The sequence below is a fragment of the Megalopta genalis genome, chromosome 2, assembly GCF_051020955.1.
Source record: "Megalopta genalis isolate 19385.01 chromosome 2, iyMegGena1_principal, whole genome shotgun sequence".
Classification (NCBI taxonomy): domain Eukaryota; kingdom Metazoa; phylum Arthropoda; class Insecta; order Hymenoptera; family Halictidae; genus Megalopta; species Megalopta genalis.
In genome coordinates this window covers 39,996,466-40,015,896 of record NC_135014.1, presented here as the reverse complement: position 1 = coordinate 40,015,896, position 19,431 = coordinate 39,996,466, and the positions used below count along the sequence as shown (strand labels likewise).

Genomic DNA, 19,431 nt, shown 5'->3' with positions numbered 1-19,431 from the left:
CTAAAAAATGATCGATTACTGTGTAAGATTTTGAAGCAGAAATTGTTGTTGTAAACGTGATAATTTTCATGTAATCGTAGCATAAAGTCAAATGATTGTTTTTGCTCTAGTGGAGTCGAAATGATTGAATCACTTTTGGACTTGTCTTTCCCTGGTGGCTCTTTCACTGAAAAGTAAAGTAAGTAAGTAAGATACGACGAATATAAAAGTAACCATCGACATTTTCATTTAACCCAGCCGCATCCATAAGCGTACCGGTGCTCTCATTTTAAACTGACCACGAAAATCGTAAGCGGATTGGTCCGCATTGGCGCGCACTGCTAAAATTTTTATAATTCAGCAATCTTGCGGTCACAAGCGAAACTAAACTGTTATACCTTCTTCTTATTAAAACAAGATCTTGGACCCCTCAAGATCCCTAGAATTCCTTGATACGAATTAGTCGACACGATGATGCGAATGAATTTAAGCAATTAGTAAGGAATTTTTTTCTGAGATAAGCAAGACAAAGCGACAATATGGAAAAATGTAAAGAGCACCAATATTAAAGGATGTAAAGAATGCCAATATTAAAAGATGTAAAGAGCGCCAATAAAATCCGACGTTAATTACGCACCAATACTGTTGTACATTTTCTTTTATTTGCTAAAGCTGAATAATTCTCAGCCTTGATCAACATCTGTTGAACGATTGCATATCCGCACGACTAATCTCAGATTTTTCGTTGAAAACATTTTGATGTACAGAGTGTATAACAATTATATGTCACGACCACCGTAGCGTGGATTCCATACATCTGGATCAACGGAGATCTGCTAATAAACTGGACGGCAAAATTGTCTTTGATCTTGAAAATCAAGGTCAATGGGTCACATTTTTTTTATTGCAACGTATAGTACTCATCGGGACGAACAGAAGTCTGAAAGGAACCGTAAGTCTCTCACTCTCCTTTACATAAAAAACGTAAAAATTATTTTACGTCCAGCACACCCAAAATCGTGGTACAACCGGCTGGGTAGTGATTCTACGTGCAAAAATAAGTTAATTATAAAAGAGTAACATTTTTCCATTTAAGCTACATTTTCGAAAGAACTGAGTTGGGAGTGTACGCACGAAAATAAATTATGCAAGGAGTGGGGTCAGGCGACGTAAACGCGGGAGTTTCGCACAGCGGCGTGGCGGGTCTACCGCGTGAATGTTATAATTCTGAACTACGATCAGAGACCTGCGTCACGTCGCGTCGTAGTTCAGAATTACGGTAATTTCTTCCTAATTCGCGGTCAGATTGCGCACAAAAATGGACAGTTTGGGAAGAGGAGATACGACTATTCGAGCCTTGCGGCTCGTTTTTACAGTTACCGATTGTCAACAACTATAAAAACGAGACACAATGCTCGAATAATCGTATCTCCTTTTCCCAAATTGTTCATTTTTGTGCGCAATCTGCGCGCGAATTAGGGCACTGCTGTGCCCGGCGCATTGGTCACCTGTGTAGCTTATTTTTTCGACTACACTGGTAGCATGACGAGAAATAGAATTGATATGTCGTCGTCAGATACGCTACTTGATTCCTATTAGTATTAATAAGAATAATAGTAGATAGTAGTAGATAGAAGTAATAGTAGATAGTATTATTTTTTCTACCTAATTTTTCTTAGGTTTCTTTCATATTTTTGTTCTTCAGATCAGTACTGTAAGTTGAAATAAAAAAATTTTAACCCTTTAATCTTGATTAAGTTTTTATTAATTTTTTCATCAGATTTCTATCAAACCAGAGGTGTAGAATCATGCTATAGTGGTCGAGACATATAATTTTTATACAGCTTGTACATCCTGCGCTTATCGCTTTCCGATCATTTAAAGCAGATTTTGCTGCTCATTACCTAATCTGTTCATTCTTCGGAATCGTGACTATAATGCCATCTTCGTTACACGAACAGCTAAATGGAATTATCCGACTCATAAGAATTGGGTAGCAATCCATGGAGTACCTCTGGCTTTCGTCTATAACTTCGATGTACAATAAAAAGGGCGGAAACCGTTACAAGTAGGATAAATTGTATTGTTCGTTTTAATTAGTTCACATAGTTTAGGTACAAAGATCCGTTCGGCTTCTCTGGATACCAAGACGCTCTCTCTTGAGAATTTCTTAGCTAAATCGATTATCTGAAATTAACAGTGGAACTTGCTCGTCCGTATCAGAATTGTCGAGTCGCAATTTTCTGTTTGCGCGATTTGTTTTGGCGACTATCTGTGACACTGCTCAGTAACGTTCATTCAAAATTTAATCACGTTCAAATCAAATATCTTGTACGCCATTTTATTTTACCTATTTCTTCACTTTTCATTATACATAACGAAATACATTATTTATGCTTTACATTTACGAAGTGTCTTCAAATGACCTGGGGAATTGCACGTTCCATTTGATTTCAGCATATTTGGGACACCTTGTACGTAGGACACTTCTGATGTATATTGATGAGCTTGATAACTTCGGCAGATGTGTAATCATGTGTTCAGAAAAAGGAAACAGAAAGTTCGTTCGCTTTATGGGATTGGTTCTGGAAGTTATTTATGAACAGGTGTTCCGAGAGAGCGTCACGACAGTGACGGGAGTGATTGGGAGGATCTTTTTTACACTTGAAAACTGAGTTTTCCCATCCACGCTCCGGTACTCTCTTCATCACATGAGAACGTGTATCGTGCAAAACAATCAGTATAACACAATTTTCATCGCTGTGATGGCTTTTCAGCGTGAAACGTACCTACCTTTTTAATTGTTCTGCTGATAAATTAAATTCTCTGATTGATGATCATTAATCCGCAATGTGAATAGATTATCGGACATGGGATTCGTTCGGTGTTGAACGAATTGTATGCATTTTAAAATGCATATTCAAGATATATGTTATAAAGATTAATTATGAAAAGCCGCGGACATATAAAATTCAGCCGTAATATATTTATATTACTTTGAAACGAGAAATACTGTTAAGTTAATAGTGTTTTGTCATTTCGTGTATGTTGATTTATTTTATTACAAATACAGGATATCCCAAAAATATTTGGCAATCCGGAAATGGAGAGTTCCTGAGGTCATCTGAAGTAACTTTTTCATTAGCGAAAATGCAACCCGCGGTTTTGTTCACAAGTTATTAACGAAAAACGGTGACCAACGAGAGACGAGATCAGTTGGCGCGGAACGGCCGAGCCAATGAGCGGAACCGGGCTTCGTGCGCTCGTTGACTGGGCCGCCTCGCGCCAGCCGAGCTCGCGTCTTATTGGTTACTGGTTTTCATTAATAACTCGTCCCATTTCCGGATTACGAGACATTTTTGGGACACCCTGTATATATCAATAATATATATAAATAATAAAAAATATATATTTATTTATTTCTGTTGGCGGACTAGGGATCATTATGCAATTAAAAATTTACTTTTCGTTTAACAGTTTTAGTAAACTGAAAATAGTGTAATGGGATTCTAACATCTTCACCGTTCTGTATTTCATTTGCTCGCTTTTGCTGTAAATGGATAAAATGTGCAGTCAACTTATTACATTTTGCAAAACTAAATGCGGAATAAGTATATTGTTGCACAAAATTATGGGATCCATAAATTAGACATTCTAATATCACCAGCAAACATTGAGAGCAGAATAAAACTGTGACAAGGCATCCTAAATTAACCTTCGAGCGATCATAGCAAAAGAGAGACTCTTCTCTGTAACGTTATGTCGAAAAAATGCGAATAAAAATTTTTTAAACTCCGTCTAATCGTTTAAATTTGTAAAATTTCAAAAGAAAAGTGGTTGTTCCAGTTTTTTAGTCCGCTTCATAACAAAAATTTTAAAAAGGTTTTTGATAGAATTAACAAAAGGTAGAAAGTATATACTTTACCCTTTAAAAGCTGAATATTAGAAGATTTGTTTTTGCAAAATTGCAGCAGTTAAAAGATTAACAATACTTCGAATATAACAAATTTATTCCTCAATTTTCTGTTACAATCTTTTAAGTATTGTTTCTAAGAATGTATAAAGTTCAGTGAGCATAATGGCTCCAATTTGGCTGTAATTCATCATGCGCGTAGCAGTTGTACCAACGTAATTATTTATTCATCCTACACACGAAAATTACAATGGCGAATGCTATATCTTGTCGGGAAGGTCCGTTGCCAGATAATTTACAATTAGATTTCAAACATTCTCGCAGATTTATTTGGTGATGTTACATATTTACTGCTTGTCGCCTGTTCGCCCAATCTTCATGCACTTGAATCAAATAATTCTTCTACCTTGTTTTTGCTCGAAACAATAGAAGCTAATAAAAATTCTTCTCAGCGTGCGACGACGGCTTGATAACCTGTGTCTCGGTGATCTATGACCTTTTTTCTATCGCGAGCTTTCCGCACATTCTTATATCATAGGAAGCAATAAATAACAGATGCAACACCCACCGTTCCATTCAACAAATTTTTTGTTCTGTGTCACGCTAGTTGCATCTCTTTGTAGCATCGCGTCCCTCCTTTAACACTTCAGAGACGGTTCTTGAGTATATTTGGACCCAGAGTATAAATATTGTTACTTAACTCTCTAGCTAGCTTCTGACAATTAATTTAAAATTTCACGTGTTTCATTAGGGTCTGTAGAAAAAGTAATTGGATGTTTGGTACACAAGCCACTCTGCGTAACTTTAATTTTCCTTTAAAATGAGCCACGCGGTGGAAACACATATTTATCATCGATAAAACAAAGACACCAACTTTTAGATTGACGACGAAAGGACTAAACAAAATAAAAAAATTATTTAAAAAAATATAAAAGTTTAAATAAAATAATTAAATGTTAATATTAATTCTTTTTATTTAATTACAATAATAATTCTGGCTTTGCATTATTAGCAACATCGTTATTTTTTTAGAGCTAATTTACCGGCTTCTGAATCAAATTAGTCTAAAAGGCGTAAAAATATGTTGACAAAAATCGATAAATAAAATTATAGGTTATCTTAAGAAACTCCGTCATATTCTTTTTAGGCATGTTAGAATTCGTCCTTTAATTAAATAAGCTTATCTGTCCTTTTTAATCAAATAATCGTATTTGTCTTGTAATAAAACATATTTTCTCTTTAATCAAATAAATGATACTTATGTGTAATGAATCACCCTGTATATTGCTAAGGTGTTTGCAAAGATTCTATCTCCACCGTTTCCATGACAACTAGTGTGTCGGATCTTATTGAAGTTCACGGGAAGGCATCCTGCATGCCCAATGAATAGTGGACAGTTTACGTATCGTCTCTCGAGTGCCTTCTTCGTATTAATAGTATTTCATTGTCTTTTATGTGTCTAAGTCTGTCGAATTTGTTTGTATAATACTCTCTTTGATAAATATATAAATCCCGCATTATACAGCTAATTGAATGCATAAACTTAAATTTTTTTAATTTGTGATATGCAGCGTACAGTAAATTTTCCCCGATTGACCCTAAGCATATACACAAAAATGGACAATTCGGGAAGAGGAGACACGATTATTTAAGCCTCGCGGCACATTTTTATACATTCCGATGGTCAACTAAAAATGTCTTAATGGTCTATAAAAATGGGCCGTAAGGCCCATTGTCCATTTTTGTGTGCGATCTGATTACAAAGATGTTTAATATAAAATTATTTCTTACTGGGAATGTTATGTATAAAACAAATATTTCTTGTTATAATATAAAGTAATTATATATTTTCTGTCAATGCGAAAATGGAAATTGTGGTTCTGTTAAATTGAATCTTTCTATTAAATTGAATGAATCAATACAGTCGAAGTATATCGTTTAAAATATTTCATTAATTTAGTAATAATTCATACAATACCATAAATGTTCGAGATGTGTTAAAATATTTTTCATTTATAAATTTATTTTGAAGTGCCTTCTTTAAGTGTGTATTAGCATTACATTATATTACAATAAATCTTTTTGCACACATGAGCATGATTAAAAGCGTGTAAAACATTTCCGCAGTTGTATTACCTTTTTTTAACCAATGTGTTCGCGTATGCGCTAACCATTACTTTCGATTTAGTGTGACGAATAAGATAATCGATACATGGACAAATGAAAACTACTGCAACGGTAAATGAACGACAATACAGTAAATTCTTTTTAATGGCGCTTAGATTGTGCATAAAAATAGACAATTTGGAATGAAAAGATACGATTATAGCCTTCCGGCTTGTTTTTATAGTTACCGATTGTCAACTATAAAAACGAGCCATAAGGTTCGCATAATCGTATCTCCTCTTCCTAAATTGTCTATTTTTGTGTACAATCTGAGCATCAATTAGGGAGAATTTACTGTATTTCGCAACTGTTTAGATCAGAGCATTTCTTCGTTCTTAACAACTTCCCTGATAGAATGCGACAATTTTTGTTTCTGGTATGTCTTCGTTTACTTTCAGTTCTAGAGTTTGATAATAGAAGAATCAGATCTTGTTTCGGTTTAAAAGAAATGAATATCATTCATATTTAGTAGATAACGTACGATCTCTTCTCCTAACTCGTTGTTATACTGGTAGGAGTTACTGGTATTAATTAATTCTGACGTCTAATTACTTCCGCTGAAGTGCCGGTTGAAATTCTTGTCCGTAACATCAAACCATCAAAATAATTAATAAACAAAACTTCTGTTAATATCTAGGTAAAGTAGATGAAGAGCAAATTTCTCGCACGATATTCTGCTTCTCATTTCAAATTACAGTTTACAATTAATTAGAGCGTTCGGGTATGCGCATCCGTGAATTGGTTGCTGACACAAACAATTAACTTAATTAGCTAATAAACTTCATAAATTCTCTGTAGAATTCAAGTTGGACTACTGTGTCAGCCATTCGAGCAATTTAACATTTCAACGTCAGCACACATGATAGAAATCTTCTACTTTCGTTCGCCGCCGGCAAGTCGCCGTTTAGCAGTAAACATAATACTAACGTGGTGCCATCACAGCATTTACTACTTATCTTGCTAGCAACATCGGGATGGTGCTGGACGGCAAAGTTAATGTTTGAAAAAACTCGAAAAATTTGGTGCTTCTCTTGGTATTCTATTTTAAGTCACTGTCCCATATTCCAAATCATTTGTTTGATCTTTTGGACCATTGTCCCGCGAATATCGTTAAAAGGCAAATCCGTCGTCAAGATCATTTTTTAATCTCTTGCAAATTTCGTACTTTTCTTTATACTTTATTTTAGGTCATTGTCTGGTTAGGAGAAAATCCTTCATCGAGATCATTTTTTAATTCTTAGTAAAAATTTTGCAGTTTCTTCGACATTTAATCTTGGGTCATTGTCTGGTTAAAGGTGAATACTTCATCGAGATAATACATACTCTCTCTCTCTCTCTCTCTCTCTCTCTCTCTCTCTCTCTCTCTCTCTCTCTGAGAATATAATTTAATTGTTGATGATTAGACATTAAAAGTAAATAATTTTTGTTTTGTGAGATCTCTATTAATGCAATTTCTTACCAAACTCTATTTAAATAGCGTAGTGATTTTCAATATTATATCAGTTTATATTTTATTTGAAGCGTTTGTTGCGCCACGTTTCGGTTGTTGGTAGCTGATTAGAGAAAATTCTCCGACTGCAAAGGGTTAACACTGCGACTTGTACCTTTATTTACCAAATAATCTACGTAAATACTATGAGTATTTAAAAGTATCAATATAGACAAGAATTTAAATATTTTATTATTTAATAAATAAACAGTAAATATGTAACAATAACGTTAATTTAAATGAATGGCAACAATGCAGCAAAGGCAGCTTTCCTTGTTTAAAGACATTAAGAGCTGGTAAAATTAGTGTTTATTTATTATCTTTGTGTGCGAGATGATTTTATTGAGAATTGAGAACTTAGTATAAATGTCAATTAGCGAGTATCACGAGAAAGAACGTTTAGAGCGAATGTAGCTTTAAATGAGAGAAGGAGAAGAAGAAAGTTGAATGTGAAAACGAATTATTGATTATGGCCATTGCAATGTATGTCAAGTGTGTTGAAAGATGTTATTTTCCATTAGTTAAATATTTATAGTTTATCGTTGTTCGGATTAAATTATTATAAATCCAACCAATTAAATCTTTAACTTTCCGCACTCCGTTTACATTTTGCTGCACAATGACAATAACAGCTATATTACTTATATTAAAATATTGTAGTAATAAATTCAGAAACATTTTCAGCTTTTTTTCTCTCAAAATGTCCGGTTCACGAGAGCTTCGCTTTTAAAAGTTGGAGTTGCTGCTAGCATCGAAAAATGCACGTAATGCTAACGACTAAATGGTGAATTTTATGGAAATGAAATGGCGCTATGATGGCATCACGTTCGAGACTTAAAACTGTCATAAAACCAACGAAACCGTTTGTCGAGATTGATGTAGGGAGTTGAAATTCTAAGGGCAGAATCGTATGAAGATATATTCAACTTATTCAGTTCATATTTCAAAGATTTACCCAAGGTTCCGAAAGGTTGAAATCGTCTATAATAAATCTCGAAAAGCACCCTTCAATACACGCCATTGAACACCGTGCCGATCAATCTATGATGTGGCTCGAAGTTATAATTATTATGTTGCTTATATCGTGACCGAGTTTGAGTTCCGAATATGTTAATTTTGACCAACTGGTAAATGCAAGAAGAGGTGTATGTTATACAGACGCGACTGTTATAAACTTGGTTTCTTAGACACCTGAACGTAACGCAAATGAATTCCATTTATGATGAAGCAGTCATTGTCTAGTAGTGTTCTAAGAGAGAAGTTCCTTTGCAAGTGACATCGGCATTCATCTAACGATATTTCATTCAACGTGTAACCTTCGATTGAATCGTAACATTAAATCACGATTTTGATATCTGTGGCTGTAAGGAAAAACGCCACATGTTAAAATGAAAAAAAATGTATGTTTACATATTTAACTGAGCTATGGAATGTAGGATTTGCGTATTTTTTAGACAAAAATCATAAAAAACAAATTCGGTAAGCTTGTCAAATTGATGCAACTTGAAACACTATTAATAAGAAGACTTTTAATCAACAGAAATTTAAACCAAGTAATGTTATGTGACACATTATTTATAAATATACTGCAGATCTTTACGCATTTATGGTATTTATATGGCTGCGCGTATTCGTGCATTAATATAGCATTTTGGAAAGTTTTCTGCACCTTGAGAAATGTTCAATTCAATATCGAAATAAATGTTAATGTGTAGACTACGGGTCTCATGCTTGTATGGAACACGTGAACTTTTTAAACGCAAGGAAACGTATATGTTATTGCTAACATTTCATAACTATAACTGTGAGAATTTTCTAAGACCCTGTTAAGATGCTATGCAATTTAAAGAAGTTAATTTAATATACAAATAAATGAAATTGAAAATTTTTAAAAAATGATGTTGCTTATTATATAATTAGTAAAAATTACATCAACCCTACCTGATTTTTAAACACTTTTTTGGATATCACGAAACAACGGTTTGCTATTAAAAACAAACAGAAGCAACAGATTGAAAATATTATAATTATGTTGCATATAGTAAGTAATAATCGATTCATTAGGTACGATTTAAATAACTCATATCCATTTGATAAGTTTCCCCTAATTCTTTGCGATCATAATATTTTTTAATATGTATACATTGTTGATTGGTATTATTATTTCGTTATACGCTGAAGAATATAGACTTAAGTAATTATTATTTGAAAAGTCCAGAAGTTTCGTCTAATGAAATTTTATATATATTTGACTCACATTCTCCTCTCGTGACGAGAGGAGAAGCTTCAAAATTTTATTCGTATTTTCTGAATTTATTTCACAAGTTCTAGGTGATGTGTATGGAATGATAAATTGACGATCCTGAATAAACACGTCACACTTTATCAAAATGAACCAAAACATTCTCGACGGTTGCGACATTAATAAATGTGCTACGCAACAAAAGAATCAGGGATCCATTGAACATTTGACTATCGCGCGAATAAAGGCTTGTGCAAAAAGCATCTCAAACGAGAGCTCTACGATAACAGCATTGCATGGTGCCAGAAGTTTTTAAATTCCGTCACAGTTCTTTATTTCTACGCTATGTAGTCCTTGCTTCAAGAGGGTTATAAATTATTTAAAAAAGTCTGATTCAAGAGAAGGGACTACTTTGCTCTCTTCTTTTATCGTATTTAACTGGCAATTGTTTTAACTATTAACTGGTGCAATGATTTTCATAAAAATAACTGGTATACTAATAATTGGTATATATGTGTTAACAATAAATATACCGAGTCGCAAATGTGATTGATGTGTGTTATAACAGTGACACAATATTGAATTTATTTAGACATTTTACAATTTTTATTATAATATATGATTGGATTAAGAAATGTGTTTAATTATTTTATATTTCAGTAACTTTGAATTAAAAAAGGTGAAACTCTCTCTGCAGCATTAATGTAATTAATGATTGACTATCCATTGTATTTTACTGTTAGCTAGTGTACAAAATAATAAACACATGGAAAGTTAAACTTTCATACATAAACATAAAACAGTGAAATCATTAGAAGAATGTAAGAATATAAGCACGTTGCTTCTAATTAATTCAAATTATTGATAGAAAATATCAATTTCGGTTTGACCCACTTTTCTTGCAACTGATTCGTAAACATTTTATTTTGCATAAAGATCTGCAATCTATTAATAACTTTCGCGAAACATTGTACTGTGCACAATTGGAGATAGGACGTAATCTGAGAGAATAAGCTTAAGTAATCCTTTGTTTATGTTCCCTCGCGTATTTATATCTTAGCAGAGTTTCAGTTTAGTTTGAAGATTAATATCGTCGAACGCAGAGAAAATGATATCTTAGTTCAACTTCATTCAATATTTTTAAACAAAAATTTGTTAATTCATGATTATTCAGATTGTAAAACATACGTTCATGAATGAATAATTCAATAAATTTGTTAAGGTGATATTAATTAATAAGACTCGTGAAAAGTTAGAATAAATATATTTTTGTCGAACCTAGTGTTAATGATACTAATATTTTTAAATTCTGGTTGACGCATTTATTATGAATCTGCTGTAACCTACGCGATGTCATATAAGTCAAAGGGATAATATCTTCGCGTAACACGAACAGCGGACAAGACATGTCATTTTGATAAAGACAAGTGACCGAAACTTATCCCTGTGTATCCTCGGAAGACATCGGTCCAGATCTGCACAGTACATGCTTCGGTGTAATGTTAATTAATGATCACTATTCCAGCACACCGACGAATGCGCACTGTTACCAATTATTTCCTCGTCAATCTCTCTGTGGCTGATTTGATGATGTCTTTGCTGAACTGCGCCTTCAACTTCACCTTCCTGCTGAACGCCAACTGGCCATTCGGCGTTGTGTACTGCACAATTAATAATTTTGTTGCCCACTTGACCGTCGCCTCGAGCGTATTTACGCTGGTCGTTATCTCCTTTGACAGGTAAGCACTACTCATTCATAAAAATGCATAATCAATCGATTTCTCATATTTCTGAAACTGATAAAATTTCTCCTCCAGCGTGGTTTCGCTGGTTATCGTATACTTTGATAGCTGAACATTATTGCCTTGTAAAAATATAAACGAATCGATTTTTTATATTCTTGAAATCGACACTGTGGAACAATTGTGTGAACTAATTGGAAATATCGACATCTGGAAATATCGACGTAATTGATTTCAAAGTAATTTTTTTCTTTCTTTTTAAGAACTAGAGTTTTATCAACGGCTGGGTCATTAGCGACCCAATTCAGTAAGAACTGTTTCTATTGTGATGATGATTATTAGGATCGTATCAATTAAACAATCAAAGTTACATATAGATACACTACAAACAAGTAGTGTATTTGATGTGCCGTTTGATGTTGCATCGATTAAACTCTTAATGGTTTTCGAATATGCATTCCAAATGCAATAAATGAATTCATTGAATTGAATTCGTTGAATTTATTGAATTTATTGAAGAATTTACTCGATTTCTTTAAAAGATATTGAATTCATGGCGTTTATTAAATTCATTACATTTATTAATGTAATTTGTGATGAACAAATGTCACACGTTCTATGGTAAAACAAGTTTTCCACTCGTCTCTTTTTTTGATTATGAAGTTATTTGAATTTTATCTATTTCAAATGCGAATTCGGAGGGTAATATATACAAATTTAATTTTAAATGCTAAATAGTCGAATTTAACTCTGAACATGACTAGCTGTTACATTTAAGTTGAATTTGCATTGAGTTAATTTTAATTTATTCAGTTTCTCCAAAACAGTTATATGACGTAGTAGCATTGCCGTTATGAAAACGAACAAGTTGAGTATGAATCATTTATTGATAAAGTAACATTAATATGTATAATTACTTATATGCAATGTATAACTAAAATAATAACAAGAAGATGATATTAATAACTAGATTGCGGATCTTCATGCAAAATAAAAATTGTCTGCATTAATTAGAAAGTACAGAAGCTACACAGATATTTATTCCATATTTATTGTCTTCACCGTTTTATACGTCAAACTCGTTTTTGTTACAAATGCGTCAAATTCACAGTCTATTAATAACTAATCAATATTGCTTGTTTACTGTTAATTATTTAAAAATAACTCAATAATGATACAATTTTTTATGATTCAGTTATTCATGATCTAAAATGAGTAAAATTATTGGTAAAAGAAATGATTGTTTGCACTTTGACATTTAAAATATCTTTTGCACAATTAAATTTTCCAAGCATATGCAGTTAACTTTTTGTTCGACAACAAAATGATTAGAGAGGAAACACGATAAATGAGACGCATTCTCTTAAATGACCCATTTAACGGTAACAATGAACGTCTGGTGCATACGTTTGTAAAAATAAATTACAAGAACAATTCATCCAAGGAGCATAGTGTCACAGGCAGGAAACTGATTACTTGTCATTTCCATACTATGCTCTAGTTTCAATGGTCTTCTTCAAGGGGACGCTTCTAACTTTGTGAAATGTGTATTCAAAACAATTGAAAGGTTAGCAGAAATAAGTATCTAATGAATACTGACAATTTCTTTTTTCTCTTTTTTGTATAGGACAAAATGGTATTTTGTATCGTTATTAAATGTTACGCTTAAAGCATATTTTTATTCTCATCTATTAATGTTACGATTAAACAATATTTATTATTATTATATTTTGGTATTATTCTTGAACCACAATTTCTATTGGTAATATTTTTCTTTTGCCAATCGGAGAAAGGGGGCAACATTTGTCCTTATACCAGTTGCTCCCCCCCCCCCCCTTTCCACCAAATATATTGCATACTCAACAATGTTCCCTCTTGCATCATTTAATTAAAAAATGATGAAGCCAAAAAAGCTTGTAATAGTTTATTTGTCGCACGCGGTGTATATATGTATTTGTCACGAGAAGCACTTTGGCTAAAGCCTTAAAGCACGTTCTCTGGATTTGTAATGTTTACATAGAGTGGATGTGTACATACACAGTATCATTATTTGGCGAGAGCTTTGCAATAATCCACGTACAAGATATCAATTCAAAATCTCACAGTGTGGCTACTATACTGAATAAATAATGCCATTATCAATTCAGCTTTTTGACACATCTCCAGAGAGATTACGTACAAACGTTAATCAAACACAAATTGATGTTCCACGCTGACCACCGCAATACAGGTCACGCAGATTCAAACGTTTTACTGTGGCTGAATATAAATTCCTTTGAATAAACAAATAGGAAAAGGAGGAAGATCAAGCTAGGTCTCCGTTTACATATTGAGTAGCATGGAGAAAAATTGTCTGGTAAACGTCGTGTAAAGACTCGTTTACATCATAGTAAAAATATTATGTTCAACGAACGTAAATTGCACGAATAGCAACTTAAAATATGAAACGTGTTTTTATTAAACACGTAATTAAGTAAACACGTAAGCGAAATGTTATTGTGCTGAGAAAAATTAAATTTTTTATCAAATCCATATTTTACTCGTAATCGTTTTCTGTTATAAACCAGAAAGCTAAACGAAATTAAAACAAAATTACGCGACAAAACTGTGTAATTGTAAATAAAATCTGTTTAAAAAAACTGTGTCACTGTGAATAAAACATATTTAAAAAACTGTGTAATCGCGACTAAAGTATGCTAAAAACCGTCTAACAAAATGTGTTAGAAACTAACGATCACATTTTCTTGCAAATGTATTTTATTCGTAGCTCGAAAGTCAAATTTGAATTCGAACATGCATTTAGAATTTTTACCAAACAATTGCATACCGAATAGCTGTTCCATTTTCTAATATTTTTGTGTGTCTACGTTGGAAAATGTAAAAAGCACATTCTGCAGATGAACGAGAATACGGCATCAGAAATCGTTGATGTCGAAAGATGACACAAGATTAGTGACGGACTTTGCGTTATCAAGCGAAGTGGTCTGCGCAACCAAATGTCAATCGTTTTGGATTTCTTTTAGTCGAGGATGTACATGTGCAATATGCAGCGCGCGACATGATTGAAGTGAACAGGATGTTTGAATTTCACAGAAGTGTGCTATTTTCGAAGAAACTGGTACATCGAATACTAGAATGAAATTTGGTTAAATTACGTTCCTCAAAGATATTCAAATTATCGTTTCTGCTGTCCGTTGCAGTCTAACGAGAGTTCATTTCGCCCAGCCACAATATATTAGTTGCACACTTCTATGTACAAGAACAGCTATGAGCCTGTCGCTTCTTATCGATTTTCTTTGTACCAGTTTTCAGTCTTCCACGCGGAATTTAATCAACAAGTTTTCAATCTGGCGACTGTCCTCAACGAGAGAGCACAGATTCTAATCTTCTGAAAATATTTCTCTAGCGAGAAATAGGCCGTGAATTTCAATTCAATTACGCAATGAACTTATAATATAATAGTAAACTTTAGTTTCAGACTTGGTTGTAGCTGCAATTTTAGCTAGAACTTTAAGTTGACTTGAGTAACAGGTTCATTGTCATATGCAACGTTAACGTATACGACCGTTTAAAACACATATAGTTTGCACAATTTATGCATCTATGACTAAACCGAGTGAGTCCAATTTAAAACAGTATCCATAGCTTATTCTGAATGCATTAAAACTCTTACGGGGAGAAGAAAAGCTGTTCTTGGCTTCCACTTGTTGCAATCGAAGCAGAACATTTTTATTTGGAACAGAGATCCGCTTAAGTCTAATCTGTTAAATTGAGTTATCGCTGCAGGTGTAATCTTAAAGTAACTCGTTTAAAATTGCAAGAAATGCAGCCTCGTAAAACTATTTTACTAAAAGCTGTCGTGTATTTTAATCGCATTAATTCTTAAAAGCTCCCATCAATGTGTCTCTGCTAACTTTTTCATTATATTCGCAGCAAAGCAAACTCGTTATTACGGTTTCCCTTCATTCGACGAATATTTCTAAAATACTGTGTTCAAAATCATTGCGCTTTTTAATATCGCAATAATATTTCCGTGTGCTTCTGTCTCTCATTATAATCATTGCAAGTTGTTGAATTAATTTATTCTTTTATTAACGAGAAACGATATACTCGTTACTTTGATTTATGCTTACAAATACTAACTCTGTTGTTTTCTGACCAGAGATACTTGAAGTGATAATAGCTGCACATTCCACCCTACCGTTCCAAGACCGCAATAATGGAAGTGGACAGCTATTACAACTTCAGGCATCTCCTTTCAATCTCCGATATCTTAAAACACAGTCTAACCGAGTATCTACCATTTGCAACAACGGATAATAATGGTACTTCCCGGCTCTACGAAATAATGTGCTGCGTCCTCGGAAAAAGTTGCGTCTTATTCTTACAATTAATACGACGACAGGAGATGTAATTTGTATTGTTAGGTATTCTGTCTTGGTTACATGAAACGTTAAGGGGCAGAATCTTGAGGGAAAGCTTCTAATTCCTTGAAATGAGTTTGAAACTAAATCCTTATTCGGTGACAAACAGATTATTTATAAACCGAGTGTATACAATTGCTTTGTCTACGATAATGATAAAATTGTTAATTAAATCAAAATAGAAATTAATATTCCTATTAAACCTAATAACTATTATTGTTAAAAGATCTTGTTAACTGTGTAATTGACTTTGCTGTTAACAAGTTCTGTTATCTGTGTGTACTTAATTCTACTATTAACAAGTTCTGTTAACTGTACAATTAATTCTACAGTTCACAAGTTTTGTTAACTATTATATATTCCACTATATATATTGACAAAAATATTTCCTAATTTCATATCTCGAAGAAGATTTTAAACTCGGCGTTTCTTATTCGTAGGCTACGAATGTTTTTATCTTCATACAAAAATTTGAAGAAAGGAAAATTAAATGAAATATTTTTTTAATTACCAGTTGTAGAAATTCGAAAAAAAATAAGAATGAATGAAAGTTTACTATACAAGATGTTTGCTCTAGAATTGTGATAATTTTTATATGTAATAATAAAAAGAGAATATAAAAGGGACCTAATATATGAATTAAATTTCCACTGATTTGCGAATAAAAAAAGATTCGCGAATACACTTATTGCTATAACCATCAACCTAAATGTCTATTATTCTTGGTTCCTGTTTAATTACGCTGCTGTGGGATTCATTCGTTAACGCTGGAATTTCATTATGGTATGTACCTATGTCTGAATGTCCGAGTCGACGGATGCCAAAACTTTACACCGCATACTTTTGTCAATAAATTCAGACCATTAAAGATCCGGGAAAGTATTATATTCCTGGAATTGCTGGAGTAGCATCCAGTTTCTTAAACAAACTGTTCACAAAGCAGAAGGTACTAATACAAAGCTTTCATATTAAATAAAAGTCTCAATTTACGTCTAAATAAAAGCTTCGATAAACACGTGCTAAAAAAAGACTATAAGTTAAGTAGCTATAACACAAACTTCATTTAACATTGCATTACAGCAAACACAAATTATTACAAATATAGTAGTTAGGACAGAGTCAACACGTATATAAACAATAGATGGTTACTAAACGTAATTTTTTAATAATTTTCATAATAGTGACATAACCAAAATAAATTGTATACTTTTTCAAATAACCACAAGAAGCAAAACCAAATTAGTGTATCCTTTGCTTACAGAACATCCTACGTTAACCAGATTACTGTTTGAGGGCAATGTCATGAATTTTCATAAATTTGAAAGATGTATTTTACATAAAACGCTAACTAAGTTAGATTTAATCATTTTGTTTAGAGTACTTCGGAAATATGTGTGATCCATCAGAATTTACTGTTAAATTTAAAAATTTCATTCTTGCAGGTAAACAATAAAATGATTTCTCTAAATTTTTCGGGAGTTTGTAATTAGTCTCATTATGAGATTTAAGAAGCTATTGTTACATTCTCACTACTAGTATTTATTATTATTATTGTTATTATTATTATTACTATTACTGTTACGATCATCATTTATCATTATTTTTATTGTTAACGTTATATTTCATAATAACGTCATTCCATTATACGTGCATATGTAGATACCCGGCTTCCTGTTTTTTAACCAATCCGAACATCCAAAAATCTTTCTACAAACCCATGATTTCAACATTAACGCATCCTCATGCTCGATCTTTGTCCTTGCCACATCATATTCGAATCATTGCCAAGCCATGCCATCTACAAAACTCTGGCCTCTTATGATTTCTGAACTCTCACCACTCAAGTTTAGGACCCATATAAATACACCGTTTTCCTTCAAATTATGAGAATCCTTTCGAACGTGCACTTGTTGACAAGTTCTTTTCCACTATACACTCAAAGTGATTCCTACCGAAGGCACACGTAACAAGTTCTTTTGCGTCATACACTCAAAGAGATTCCTGCTAAACGCATACTTAACAAGTTCTTTTCCATCGTACACCCAAAGCGATTCATATCGGATATATTTAAAAATAAAAAAAAAGATACAACTCTCCCGTGTGTGTGTGTGTGTGTGTTAAGGGGTGTAGCAACATAACGCTATTATATTTACAAATCTTCAAACAAGGCAATGGAAGAGCCAGTCGACTGTGCAACCCAAGCGATCAACCCAGATACCTGCGGAATTCCGCGCCAATTACATTTACGAGAGCTTAGTTCTCATCATAGTAACTGTTAATTAACTCTGCGCTGGAAACCCAGTGAAATTTTCATCTTTGAATATCTTCGAAGCGCGAAGGGTCGGTCATCCTGTTTCCCCTATCTAAACAAACTGAATCATCAATTGGACGGCTCAGAAGCCAATCGTTGCAAGTCCATTAACCATATAATTACGATAAACGAAGATGCCGCTAATAATGCAATGCAACAGTTTTATCACAGGATGGCATATAAATGAACTTGACCGAAAGAGAAACAAAACGAAACATTAATGTTTTTTTTTAGAAAAGAACACTTCCTTATAAACAATTTTGTTTAGTCGTTACGTGGTCAACATGAGTGCTGCCATTTATTTATAAAGAAATTTACTATATTGATTTATCGATCGAAAGATCCTATGATAAAGATGTGTTTGCACCGCGTAATTGATTTTCAAAGAAAAGTGGACTTATACCGGTTAGCTTCTAAACCGTCCAATTATACAGAATGTTAGGAAATTATATGTTACTGTTACAGCGTGATTCTAAACCTTTGGAATGGGTGGAGATTTCATAAAAAAGAGACGTTGCCGTAAACTTTTTTATTATGGCATCTTATAGTACTCGTCAGGATGAACAATAGTCTCAAAGGAACTATGGGTCAAAACTCAACAGTTCTCATAAAAAAAATAGCAAAGTCACATTGAACCAGAAGCTTCAATAAGTATTCCAGGATTCTAAACCTAATTATATGTAATTACTTCATTACTTCAATACTCAATTACTTCATTAATGCGAGAGTATTAGTTATTTGATTATCACTTTAAATTGCTCACTTTATTCACGCTTGAAATTTTTAACAATAAGTAGATTTTGGTCAAACGAATGACACAGTTTCGCAACAATTTCACGAATATAAATATGTATAACTGTGTAATTAATTTCCGTGAAAATTTATAATACTTTGACGACTTACACTATCCCAAAACTTTTGGACAAGCAAAACGACAATTCATGACACAGCGCTCAGATAACGATCTACCACAGATGGAATATCGTTCTGCATATTTGCCCTATTAATTACGAAGTAATGGCAAATTAATGTTTGTCACATTGATAATACGGACAGAGGCAAATTTTAAATTTAATTTTCTTAGAATACATATTATTGTTTAAATATACACAGTCTACTGAGTATAGTGCGACGCCTGAAAAGAGGCGTGTTTATAATAGCAGTA

At 33.0% G+C, this 19,431-nt stretch overlaps 1 protein-coding gene across 1 annotated transcript in view; it reads left to right on the top strand.

Moving 5' to 3' along the window:
* LOC117219481 (tachykinin-like peptides receptor 86C) overlaps positions 1-19,431 on the top strand; it is a 65,792-nt gene that overhangs the window by 18,258 nt on the left and 28,103 nt on the right. The window contains exon 2 of the mRNA XM_033468657.2: positions 11,315-11,528. Within this exon, the coding sequence (XP_033324548.1) occupies positions 11,315-11,528 (214 nt within the window). The remainder of the gene's footprint in view (positions 1-11,314; positions 11,529-19,431) is intronic.